Source organism: Giraffa tippelskirchi, chromosome 4 (genome assembly GCF_054371585.1).
Source record: "Giraffa tippelskirchi isolate mGirTip1 chromosome 4, T2T-mGirTip1v1.2.pri, whole genome shotgun sequence".
NCBI classification, from domain to species: domain Eukaryota; kingdom Metazoa; phylum Chordata; class Mammalia; order Artiodactyla; family Giraffidae; genus Giraffa; species Giraffa tippelskirchi.
This window is the reverse complement of record NC_137278.1, coordinates 197,409,023-197,421,126: the sequence shown is the minus strand read 5'-3', so window position 1 is coordinate 197,421,126 and position 12,104 is coordinate 197,409,023. Positions and strand designations below refer to the sequence as shown.

Genomic DNA, 12,104 nt, shown 5'->3' with positions numbered 1-12,104 from the left:
TGGGCTACAGTCCATGGGGTGGCAAAGAGTCAGATATGACTGAGCATGTGCATGCGCGCACGCGCGTGCGCACACACACACACACACACACACACACACACACCTTCTTCCTTTATGCTGTGGACAGCAGAGCCTTGAAAACATAGCTCAAAGGTCCCAGAACTCCACTCAAGAATCCTGGATGGATGATGCCAAGGTTCTACACACAAAAATATTCAAATCCTTGTGCTTATACTAAGGTATTTAGCTTTATTCTAACTACATACATGTCACCGCCAGTTTCAGTAATTCGCAAGAGCTTTTCTACAGAGTGACACAGAGGCCAGAGCCACCTGGTTCTTACCACTTACAATGCTTTCCTCAAACAGCCCAGCTCTCCCCATTTCTTCAGGATGGTCCTGACTTCCCCATCACCACCCCGCACTGCAGTGGACACCTGCAGGCTTCCCAGTGCCCCCATCCCCTGGGCTATTGAAGGAGAATCCCTGTGGCATGGTGTAACCCTGCCCCCTCCTCCCCACCCTAGGCATGATCTGCTGGTCAACAGCCTCCACTGAAGCCAAAAGGAGTCGACAGGACTTTTTCACTTGGGATCAATTGCATATAAAGCTCTTAAAATGTGACACCCCGTGAGCTATTAGCAGCAACATTCACATCCTATGGAGAAACTCTGTAGTGAAACAAGAAATACTAAAAAGAATCAGAGACAGCCAGTAAATAGAAGGAGTCCCTATTTCCACGGTCCTTTGGGCAAGCCACGTGCCAGCCACTGGATCCACCGAGGCCTCCCCACCAAACCCCAAGGATAAATTCCCTTTTTTGCTTATGCTAGTTCCCATTCATTTCTGTCACTTCCAACTGCAAGAGTATTAAAATACACAAATGATGCTTCAGTTTGCCAGGACAGTTCTGGAGGTGCCAAGAGCTTTAAATTCTAAACATTGGCTAAGTGTCTCTCCTGTCCCCTGTACTCTATTTCCGCCTATGTTGGTTCATTCAAGAACTGTTTATGAATACTTTGCTGGGTGCCAGACACTGTCTCTTTTAATCCTCAGGATACCACCATGAGGCAGGCATTAGTATTGCCATTTCACAGCCGAGGAAATGGAACATCAGGGAGCAAGGTACCCCGTTTCACAGCTAATATGTAAAACAGTCCACCCTAAAGGATGTTCTTCTGTTGAGTGTCTATTTTTTGGTAGGATCTCTCTTCCTCATCAGGACCAGCCTTTGTTCCATCTCTTGGATCTCCAAGAGCCCCCGTCACCTCCTGCAGTCTCTGACTCCCACAGCCAGGGCTGAGGTGTCCTCAGCTCATAGCGTTTTATTCCAGCAGTATCTGACCACACAGATGCCATCTCTACCCAACACCGCTCAACACTTGCTGCTTTAGTATGCCTGGGAAATGAGAGAAAAATGCCGCAAAATTGAGGGTGAAAAAGCTTTTCCCAGGCATGGTTTCTTTTCTCACCAGTTATCTTCCACCTGCCCAATCAGACCCTGACCCTGGAGAAGAGTTTGACCGGGAAAGGAAGTGGCCACACTCAGCGTGGCTCTGAGCTGTTCTCGGAATGCGATGCTCCCCGCTCTCTCAGGAGAGAAGTGACGGGTGCAGGAAGGGAGGTGGGAAGGACACGGGGTGGGGCTCCGGAAGGGTATGTGGGAAATGTATGGTGTCCTTGCAACAGGGATGACACTCTGAACAACTGACGCATGGGAACTGAGCCTTTGCCTTTAAAATCAGCTCACCTGGGAATATCTTCTTCGATGGTTGCACATCCATAAAGAAATACGATGACCCCAATGACAGACGACGGGATGAGGAAAGATGTATATAATCCCAGCCAGGCAAAATACAGTCCGATCTTTTCTCCAAAATACTTTCTGGAAAAAGAAGAAAATGAAACCTACATTAAGAAGATCATAGACTTTCCTTCTTTCTGTTTGCTCTAAACCTGACAATGGGTCGGCACAAATGGAAAGGGACGGAAGTTATCTGGGGAAGGTGGGGGGGACCTCAGCACAAGAAATCACCAATTGGTCTTTTCTGAAATGAATCGCATTCCATTAGAATCGCATACGCACACCTGTTCATGGAAAGAAGTTGCAAGAAGGAATCCAGCCCTAACAGCAAACTGAGAATATGCCATAAATTTTGGCATCTTTACCAGACACACATGAATAACATATCAGCGTTTCATGAGTGCCATAGCATTCAACCCACAGAAAAACACACCTTTTTGAAACTGCTTATTTAAATAAAACACACAAATTCGGGGGCATACATACTGATGTATGTATGCTTCCCTGGTGGTTCAGACAGTAAAGAATCTGCCTGCAATGCAGGAGACCTGGGTTCAATCCCTAGGTTGGGAAGATCCTTTGGAGAAGGGCATGGCAACCCACTCCAGTATTCTTGCCCGGAGAATTCCAGGGACAGAGGAGCCTAGTGGCCTTCAGTCCATGGAGTCACAAAGAGTCAAACATGACTGAGCGACTAACACACACAAACACACACACACTGATGTATACAAACCAGTATAAATACAGTCATAGAAAAATAACTAGAAGAAATTAGATAAAATACAGGTCATGGTTTCTTTAGCTGATGGGTGATTTTTATTGCTTTATTTTTTTATCTTTCTGCATTTCTTAACTCTCTATTTTTTCATGAATTCCTTTTTATAATAAAAAGTGGTTTCTTTTCCAAAGAAAAGGTACCATTCATATCTTTTTGTTCCCCAGATCATACAGTAAATGACCACACTCAGTCTCTAAAAAGGGGGTTTTCCCTTAGATGAATATTGATTATGGATGCTTGATGAGAAAAACACAATCCACAGAGGAGAAGTATATTTTATTTCTCAGAAGCCTCTAACATAAAACACAGGAGGGAAATATGAGCTCAACTCACCTTTTGATCTAAGGACTAGAGAGTAAGGAGAACAAATAAAACTTATTTATCGACCACCAGAGCACTGCTTCCACTTAGGATGTAGACAACTGCCAGGAAATGTAGGTTTCATCCTAACAATAAAAGAAAGCTAGATAACCTGTGAATCAAAACTTTTCGTGAGCCCATCAGAGATTAGAGGTTGCAAGGTAACCAGATGAGCTGCACTTTTTTAAAATGACAAGCTCCTCCAAGGAAAAATGGACTCACAACAGTTTTGTTGAGCATGAGACAGAAAGGCAGTCACCATAAAGTGAGTAAGAAGAAACAGCTAAAAATTTTTAAGACACTGGAAGCTGAGCAGAGGTCAGCATGACAGATTGAATAACTGGGCACTCCAGACACAAGAGGAGGTTGTACTCACTCACAAGATCCTATGGGAAGATCACCACCTGGTTTCTCATGAGAAGGACTGTAGGCAACATAGGAGCCAGAGAGAACCCCCTTAGATGCATACAGGCAAGAAAGCCCACCCATCTCCCTGAACCATCTTTCTTTTAAACCAAAAGCCTCAAGCAGAGGGTAACAAAAATCCACAGTCTGATGCTGAAGAGGGGCAGGAGAGAGACCCCTTGGGGCAAAGAGCTGAAAGGGAACCATGAGAACCAATTTCCAGTGCCCTACAATGGATGTGAGAGTTGGACCATACACAAGGCTGAGTGCCGAAGAACTGATGCTTTCAAACTGGGATGCCGGAGAAGACTCTTGAGAGTCCCTTGGACAGCAAGGAGATCCAACCAGTCAATCCTAAGGGAAATCAACCCTAAATATTTCATTGGAAGGGCTGATGCTGAAGTTGAAGCTCCAATACTCTGGCCACCTGATGTGAAGAGCCAATTCATTGGAAAAGACCTGACTGGTGCTGAGAAAGACTGAGGACAAGAGGAGATGGGGGCAACAGAGGATAAGATGGTTAGATAGCATCACTGACTCAATGGACATGAGTTGGAGCAAACTCAAGGAGATAGTGAAGGACAAGGAAGCCTGGCGTGCTGCAGTTCATGGAGCTGCAGAGAGTTGGACATGACTTGGTAACTGGACCGACAACAACCCCCGGGAAGCACACAGTCACAGCAACCCACCACCAAGGAATCTGAAGTCTGTGTGCACTGAGTGACTCCAGCAGCAACGACATCCAAAGCCACCTCCACCTCTGACTGGACTGACCGCACTCCCCCACTAAAGGTCTGACAGAGAGGCATAAGCCCATTTCTGGGCATAAATACCATTTACTTCAGTCTCTACTATCCTTTCAAACACAGCATCCAGAATTGAGAAAAAAAAATCTTTAGCGGGACTTTCCTGGTGGTTCCGCCATTAAGACTCCACATTCCCAATGCAGAGGGCGTCGGTTCAGCCCCTGGTTAGGGAACTAGAGCACATATGCTGCAACTAAGAGCTGGAGCAGCCAAATAAATAAAAATAGATGAATGCTTGAGAAACATGAAAAATGAACTGTTAAGAAATGAGGAAATCAATAAAACCAAAGTTGATCTAGATGCCATAATTATCATACAGGGATTTTCTCTCTCTCTCTCTTTTGATGTGAACCATTTTTCAAGTTTTATTGAATTTGTGACAATATTGCTTCTGTTGTACGTTTTGATTTTTTGGCCATGAGGCCTGTGGGATCTTAAGTCCCCAACCAGGGATTGAACCCGCAACCCCTGCAATGGAAGGTGAAATCTTAACCACTGGACCACCAGGGATGTCCCATACAGGGACTTTAAAATAATTATAATAATATGTTAAGGAAGAATCTAATACAAAAGAGAAAATTGGGAATTTCCACAGAGAGACAGAAGCACAAGAGTGCAACGTGGAAATACTATAGCAAAAATATTTTATCAGATATGAAAAATGTCTCCATTAGAGTGTCTCAGCAGGTGATTGAATGCAGCTGAGGAAAGACTCAATAAACTTGCATGTAAGTCAATGAATACTATCCAAACTAAGATACAAAGAATAAACAAGAAAATAGAATCTATCGATCAAGGGCTACAGGCAGTATCAAAGAAGGTATCATATATGTAACTGAAGTCCCAGAGGAGTAAGAGAAACAGGATAGAAGGAATATCTGCATAGATTATGATTAAGAATTTTCCAAAATTAATCAAAAATAACAAAACAGATCTAAGAACTCCAAGGAACCCCAAGCAGAACAGGTCAAAAAATAAAAATAAACCTCACACACTTAGACACATCATAATCAAACTTCTGAAAAGCAAAGACAGGAAGAAAGAAACCTTCAAGTTGGACTGGTAGTACGTGCATGCTAAGTTGCTTCAGTCGTGTCCAACTCTTTGTGACCCCATGGACTGTAGCCTGCCAGGCTCCTCTGTCCACGGAGATTCTCCAGGCAAGAATACTGGAGTGGGTTGCCATGCCCTCCTCCAGGGGGTCTTCCTGACCCAGGGATTGAACCCATGTATCCTATGGCTCCTGCACTGCAGGCATATTCTTTACTGCCGAGCCACCAGGGAAGAATGCTAGAGTGGTAGGGGTGGGAGGAATAAGGAAAGGAGGGTATTAGGTACAAAGGCACAAAGGTGAGATTTATAGAAAATTTCTTGGCAGAAACTATGCAAGCCATAAGATTAGAGAGTGACAACTTTAAAGTATGGAATGAAAAAAAAAAAACAGTCAATCCAGAATACTATACAGAAAGAAAGTGGCTTTCAAAAATGAGACAAAATAAAAACTATTTCAGCAAACAAAAGCTGAGGGAATTCATTGCCAACGGATCTGCACAACCAGAAATGTGAAAGGAAGTTCTTTAGTCAAAAATCCAGATTTACAGATCTTTCATTTGAGAGTACCAGAAATAATAAAAAATAATGGCAAATATAAAGACATTTCTCTTATTTTTTATCTCTTTAAAAGGTAATTCACTGTCTAAAGTATCATTCTCAATGGGGGCAAAACTGTCTCCAAGGGGATAAAATTAGTTCTTTGGAAGCCAAAAACTATCTTAGTTATTTTTAAGGCCTCCAGAAGGCCAAAGAACATAAACTGATGTATAGTACATCTGTAGTATTTTAGCTGTGAAGAGGAAATTCAGGAAAAAAATGTCTACAAAGTGCCTTAGGAAGGAAACAATGGGGAAAAAAGTTTGAGAAACACTGGCATAGAACAAAACCAGCCACAACATATTGTGGTGTTCACGATAGACATTAAAGAGAAATGTAGGTAGTAGTAGCACAAAACACAGGAAGGAGGAGACTGAGGGAGGAGACTAAGGTACGCCGTTGTAAGGTTCTTACGCTCTATGTGAAGTAAGATAATATTATTCGAAAGCAAAATGTGATACATTAACGATAATTTTGTAAACCCTAGAGTAACCACCAAGTTTTTTAAATGACTGATGCTGGAGATAAAATAGAATCATAAGATTTCAAAAGAGGGCGTGAAAAGAGGAAAAACAGGAACAAAGAAAGACAGAACAAGTAGAAACAAATAGTGATATGGTAGACTTCAAATACAAATACATAAATTATTACATTAAATATAAATGTATAAGAAACCCACATGAAATATAAGGGCATATACAGAATGAAAGCGAAGGAATAGAAAAAGACATACCATGCCAACACTAATGAAAAGAAGGCTGAGGTATAAAAGGGACAATCAAATAATGTTCAAGTTATCAATTCGTTGAGAAGACCAAATAATCCTAAATATTGATGCATACAGCAAAATACCTATGTCAAATGCATACATCAAAATACACACAATTAAAACTGATAGAACCAAGGATTTCCCTGGCCATCCAGTGGTTAAGACTTCACCTTTCAATGCAGGGGCTGCAGGTTCAATCTTTGGTCAGGGGGCTAAGATTCCCTCTAAGATTTTGCCTCTCAGGCAAAAACCCAAAACAAAAAAACAGAAGCAACGTTATAACAAATTCCAGAATGACTTGAAAAATGGTCCATAACAACAAAAGCTGAAGAAAAAAAAACTGATAGAATTGAACTAGAAGGATAAACACATATACCCTCCTGTATAAACAAGGGACTTCAACGCTTCTCTTTAGCAGCTGACAGAACAAGTACAAAAAAAACAGTAAGGATACAACAGTCACTTCAAACCAACTTACCGAATTGATATCTGTGTAACACACCATCAAACAACAGAAAACACGTTCTCCGTAATACATAGTCACCAAGATAGACCATATTTTGAATCGTGAAGCAAATCTAACACATTTTTAAAAAATAAAATAATAAAAATGTTTTACCATGACCACAACTAAATTAAACAGCAGAAAGATGTCTGGAAAAATACCCAAATATTTGGAAATTAAACAATATCTTTCTACGTAACCCAGGGGTCAAAGAAGAAATCACAAAGGAAATGAGAAAATATTTTTGACTGAGTGAAAATAAAAACACACATATCAAAATTTGTGGGATGCCATTACACTTAGAATGCCAGTGATACTTAGAAATTTATAGCATCGAATATTTGGTACTGTAATAAAATAAGAAAGTTCTTTTTAAGTTCATCCAGAATTGTTTTTATTGAAGTATAGTTGATTTACAAGGTTGTTTTAGTTTCAGGTGTACAGCAAAGTGATTCAAATATGTGTGTGTATATGCGTGTGTACGTGTGTATGTGTACGTGCGTGCTAAGTCACTTCAGTTGTGTCCGACTCTTTGTGACCCTATGGGTTGTAGCCAGCCAGGCTCCTCTGTCCATGAGATTCTCCAGGCAAGAATACTGGAGTGGGTTGTCATTTCCTTCTCCAGGGGATCTTCCTGAACCAGGGATCAAACCAGCGTCTCTTATGTCTCTGCATTGGCAGGTGGGTTCTTTACCACTAGCGCCACCTGGGAATCCCAGCACTGTTCATAACACCCTCAAACTGGGAACTACCCAGATGGCCCTAAGCAAGAGAATGGACAAATATGTTCTGACACATTTGCCCAAAAGAATATTATACAACAAGGAGAATGGGCGAAATATAAGAGCACACAACAACAGGGACAACAACACACACCCTCTGAACAGAAGAAGACAGGTACACAAAAATTATTATACAGTATAATTCTATTTCTTTAAAGTTCACAAGCAAAATAACTGTGTTAAATACAGATGGTTATTAGCCCGAGGAAGGCAGCCACTACAAGGGAAATGGGTGAGGGTAGGGGGACTTCGGGTGTTAATACATACACTCGAACAAGCTCTGTTCCGAGAGCACTTTTCCTAAGTCCAAAAAGTTAGTCTAGGCACCCAACGAACACAATCAGCTATAGAGTGCTGTACTGTAATAGGTTTATAATACTTTTCACACAAATAGCACATAAAAAAACAGGCACAAAAAGTAAAGAAGACATTTTTAATCTCACGGTCCAGTACCTTGAAAAGTACGATAGTACAGTACAACAGCTGGCACAGCGGGGCTGGCATCGAGTGAGCGTCAACAGTAGGAGCTGGAGGGCAAGCTGCCAGGAGCTGGAGGGCAAGCTGCCAGATCACTCACGCCTGACGTTGATGGACATGTGAAAGCACTTTCACATGTTTGAGAGTTTGCATCTTGAAGGTTCATATGTAGGGTACTTACTATAATGTTCTTGCTTGATCTGGGTAATGGGTGTAAGGGTGTGTTCAGTTTTCAAAAATTCAAAGAGTTGTATATATTTTTGTGCATATACCTTTCTGTCTGTATATTATACTTTGGCTTTGAAATGGCTCAAGACACCACATGCCCGATAACCTGCAGGCCAACAGACTCCCTGGAGGGCATCTTACCCATTCTCTTACCTTCAAGCCAGACAGCAAGTAACCCATGTCAGGCATGCATCATCATTCAGGCTCAGACTGTCCAGCAGCCCTGAAAGGGGAGTTGTCATCTGAGGGCAGCTCAGAAGGCCAACCAAAGACAAGGCTTCCAGACCAAGGTAACCAGCCCAAGACCAAGGTCAGCATTCGGCAGGGTCCCCGAGGCAGTGACCTAGGCTGCGTGATGACGGCATCATCCTCAAGAGATCAAACTGGGGCAGGAAATGGGTATCAGGGGGATGGGGGAAGGGGGCAGCCATGCTTGCCAGAGGGGTAACTTACTGCTCTCAGCTTCTGCCAAGCCCACATCATCTGACACAGCGGCCGGTTGGGGCTCCCTCCTTCCTGGTCTGACAAAAAGCGGTCAGGCTTTCCCTGCCCCTTGAGGTGGATTAAAGGCACACAGGTTCAGGTACCCTGAGCAGGATTGTGGACAGGTGCAGGGACTCCAGAAAGAATGTTCTGAGCCTTTGATTAAAGTTCACCATGGCTGGCTCTCTGGAAGTCAGCCTAGAATTTCCAGCTACAGAAGCAGCCAGGCAGCCAGCGAAAGGCTCTCCCAGCTGAAACCCAGAGATGTGGCCAGCATAGTTTTGCCTCCTGAATCGCCAGCGTCCTCTCCTATACCTCGGGCTGGAGATATTACGGTTGATAAGGGGTCTGGCAATCCACTCCAGTATTCTTGCCTGGAGAATCCCAGGGATGGAGGAGCCTGGTGGACTGCCATCTATGGGGTCACACAGAGTCGGACATGACTGAAGTGACTTAGCAGCAGCAGCAGCAACACAAGGGGTCAGGAGAGCAATGGAAGGGATATTCATGTGGTGGGGACCATGGGTCAAGCCCTAAATTAAGTGCTTGACAGCATCTCATTTCATGCTCACAAAAGCTTACAAGGTGAGTTAAAAATCAGTGTTAAAATTGGATTCAGAGGTGAAAAATGGTTGAAGGTGTCGAGGTCGTTCCAGTTACCTTCTCTTTGGTTTAAATGGGGCTTCCCTGGTAGCTCAAGGCAGGACACCCAAGTACAATCCCTGGGTCGGGAAGATCCCCCAGAGAAGGGAATGGCAACCCACTCCAGTATTCCTGCCTGGAGAATCCCATGGACAGAGGAGCCTGATGAGCTACCGTCCAGGGGGTCGCAAAGAGTCAGACACGACTGAGCGACTAACATTTTCACTTTCGCAGACATAGTTGATACTTATTTTAAACTGGTGTTGATGGGTTTCTTTCCTCAGGACTCCAAGACGTGGTCCTTCTCTGCTGTGAGTACAGACATGTCCATGAGAAAGGACCCTCCCTACCAGTCACAGGATGACAGGTTCCCCAAGACTCTCCCTCAACCTGCCTTCTCATCGTCAGCCTGGCAACCCATGGCCTGAACCCAGCCCTGTGTGTGGGACCCCAGGTTGGGAAGAACAGTCGGATCATCACCCTTCTGCCAAAGCCAACAGCAGGAGCCAGGCCGCTGCCCCCTCCGCTAGGCACAGGCCGGCAGGCACTGTGGCTAGCTCCTCTGATCAACAATCCGAGACCAGAGGACTCTGAGTTCTTAGCCCTCTTGGGGAGGGCAAAGAAAGGGCCCCTTCTGGAAAGAAAATTTTGCTTATATGAGGCAAATCCAGAAAGTCCAGTGAAAAGGGGTTGGGCTCACGGTGGCAGGGCTAAGAAAATGGGGCTTGGCTCCAGTCCTGACATTAGGAGACAACACAGATGCCTGCCAACGGGATGGGAGCTGCCCAGAAGTTCCATCGGGAAAAAAGGACTCCTTGGAATCAGAGCGCCCGAGGTCTTTAATGCTCTCCTGTGCCACTTCTGTCCAGTGCCTCCCTCTCCCTTGCTAAGTCCTCTCATTTAAAAGGTTCCCAAATAAAGAGCAGTCTACAGAGCGAGGGAAGCTATGGAGCCAGGATGGCAGGATGCAGGCCCAGAGCCGGAGTGGGTGGAGCTGACGCTGTCCATCACAGGCACGCAGCAGACATGTTCAGAGGGGCAAACAGGACCAGAGACCCAAGAGAACCCAGGACCAGATATGCACATCTGGCATCCAGTCCAGGGGCAGCCAGAGAGGGGAGGGGCAAGTGGCAGGTGGAAAAGTCAGGCAGGGGATTTCCCTGGTGGTCCAGTGGTTAAGACTCCACCTTCCAATGAAGGGGACTCAGGTTCCATCCCTGGTCAGGGAACTAAGATCCCACAAGCCACACAGCAACTAAGCCCACGTACCATAACTAGAGAGTCTAAGTGCTGCAATAAAACATCACGCATGACACAAGGAAGATCCCACATGCTGCAACTAAGACCTAATGCAGGAACCTAAGCCTGCGTGCTACAACAAGGGAAGCCGGTGCAATGCAACCAAGAGCTGAAGCGCGGCAGTGATGACCCAGTGCAGCCAAACTAAAGTAAAATAATTTTATAAAAGGAAAGTCAGGCAGACAAGAAGTCAAAGCTGAGAAAGTTAAGTTGAAGCAAGAAAAACAAGGCAGGAAGAAACCGAGCTTCCAGAAACCAAAGCTTCGACAGGATCATGTTCAGAATCCAGGAGAAATACTAAAGGCATGTTCGGACCCCCGTCTTCCTACTGCTTTGTGTATTTCCTTCTGGGGTGGGGGGAGGGGTGGGCCTCGATTGGCAGCCATGCCTCCCCATCCCAGGCATGATGAGACCCCAACTTGTTTACATGACCTACTAGGTCCTCTGTGATCTGGTCGCAAGCCCCTAACCACCCTAGAACAAATCCAATTTTGTTTTCTCCTGCTGTTCCCCTTTTTCTTGGCTCCAGCTCATGAGTCCTTACTGTCCCTCAAACACACCCCACCAGCTTGCACCTCAGGACCTTGGCTGTGGCTGGAACCCTGTCCTCACACTTTCACATTCATGTCCTCGCTTCTTGGGTTTCTTCTCCAGCGTCACCTCCTTAGAAAGGCCTCCTGGGTTCATCCCACCCCAAAGGGCACCTGACCTCTGCCCTTGCTACACTTCTCTTCATAACACTTAATGTGACTTAACACCGTTTTCTAAACTGATTCATGTTTTTGTCCATCTCCACCCATAGACTGTGCTTCCCAGGTGGCTCACTGGTAAAGAATCCACCTGCCAGTGCAGGAGACACAGGAGATGTGGGTTCGACCCCTCAGTTGGGAAAATCCCCTGGAGGAGGAGATGGCAACCCACTCCAGTATTCTTGCCTAGGGAATCCCATGGACAGACGAGCCTGGTGGGCTACAGTCCATGGGGTCGCAAAGAGTCAGAAATGACTGAGCGGGCACGCACACACTGCTAGAGTGTAAGCTTCACGAGGGCAGACTTTTTCAGTCCTGTTCACCATTGCTCCCTTAGTGCCTGGAATGAGTCCGGCATGTGGCTCAAA

General features: G+C 44.8%; 1 protein-coding gene across 2 annotated transcripts in view; it reads right to left on the bottom strand.

Annotated features, from left to right (window-relative positions):
* Positions 1–12,104, bottom strand: part of ANO2 (anoctamin 2) — a 328,686-nt gene that overhangs the window by 173,890 nt on the left and 142,692 nt on the right. For both annotated transcript variants that reach the window (XM_081587341.1, XM_081587340.1), the window contains one exon: positions 1,750–1,884. In XM_081587341.1, the coding sequence (XP_081443467.1) occupies positions 1,750–1,884 (135 nt within the window). The remainder of the gene's footprint in view (positions 1–1,749; positions 1,885–12,104) is intronic.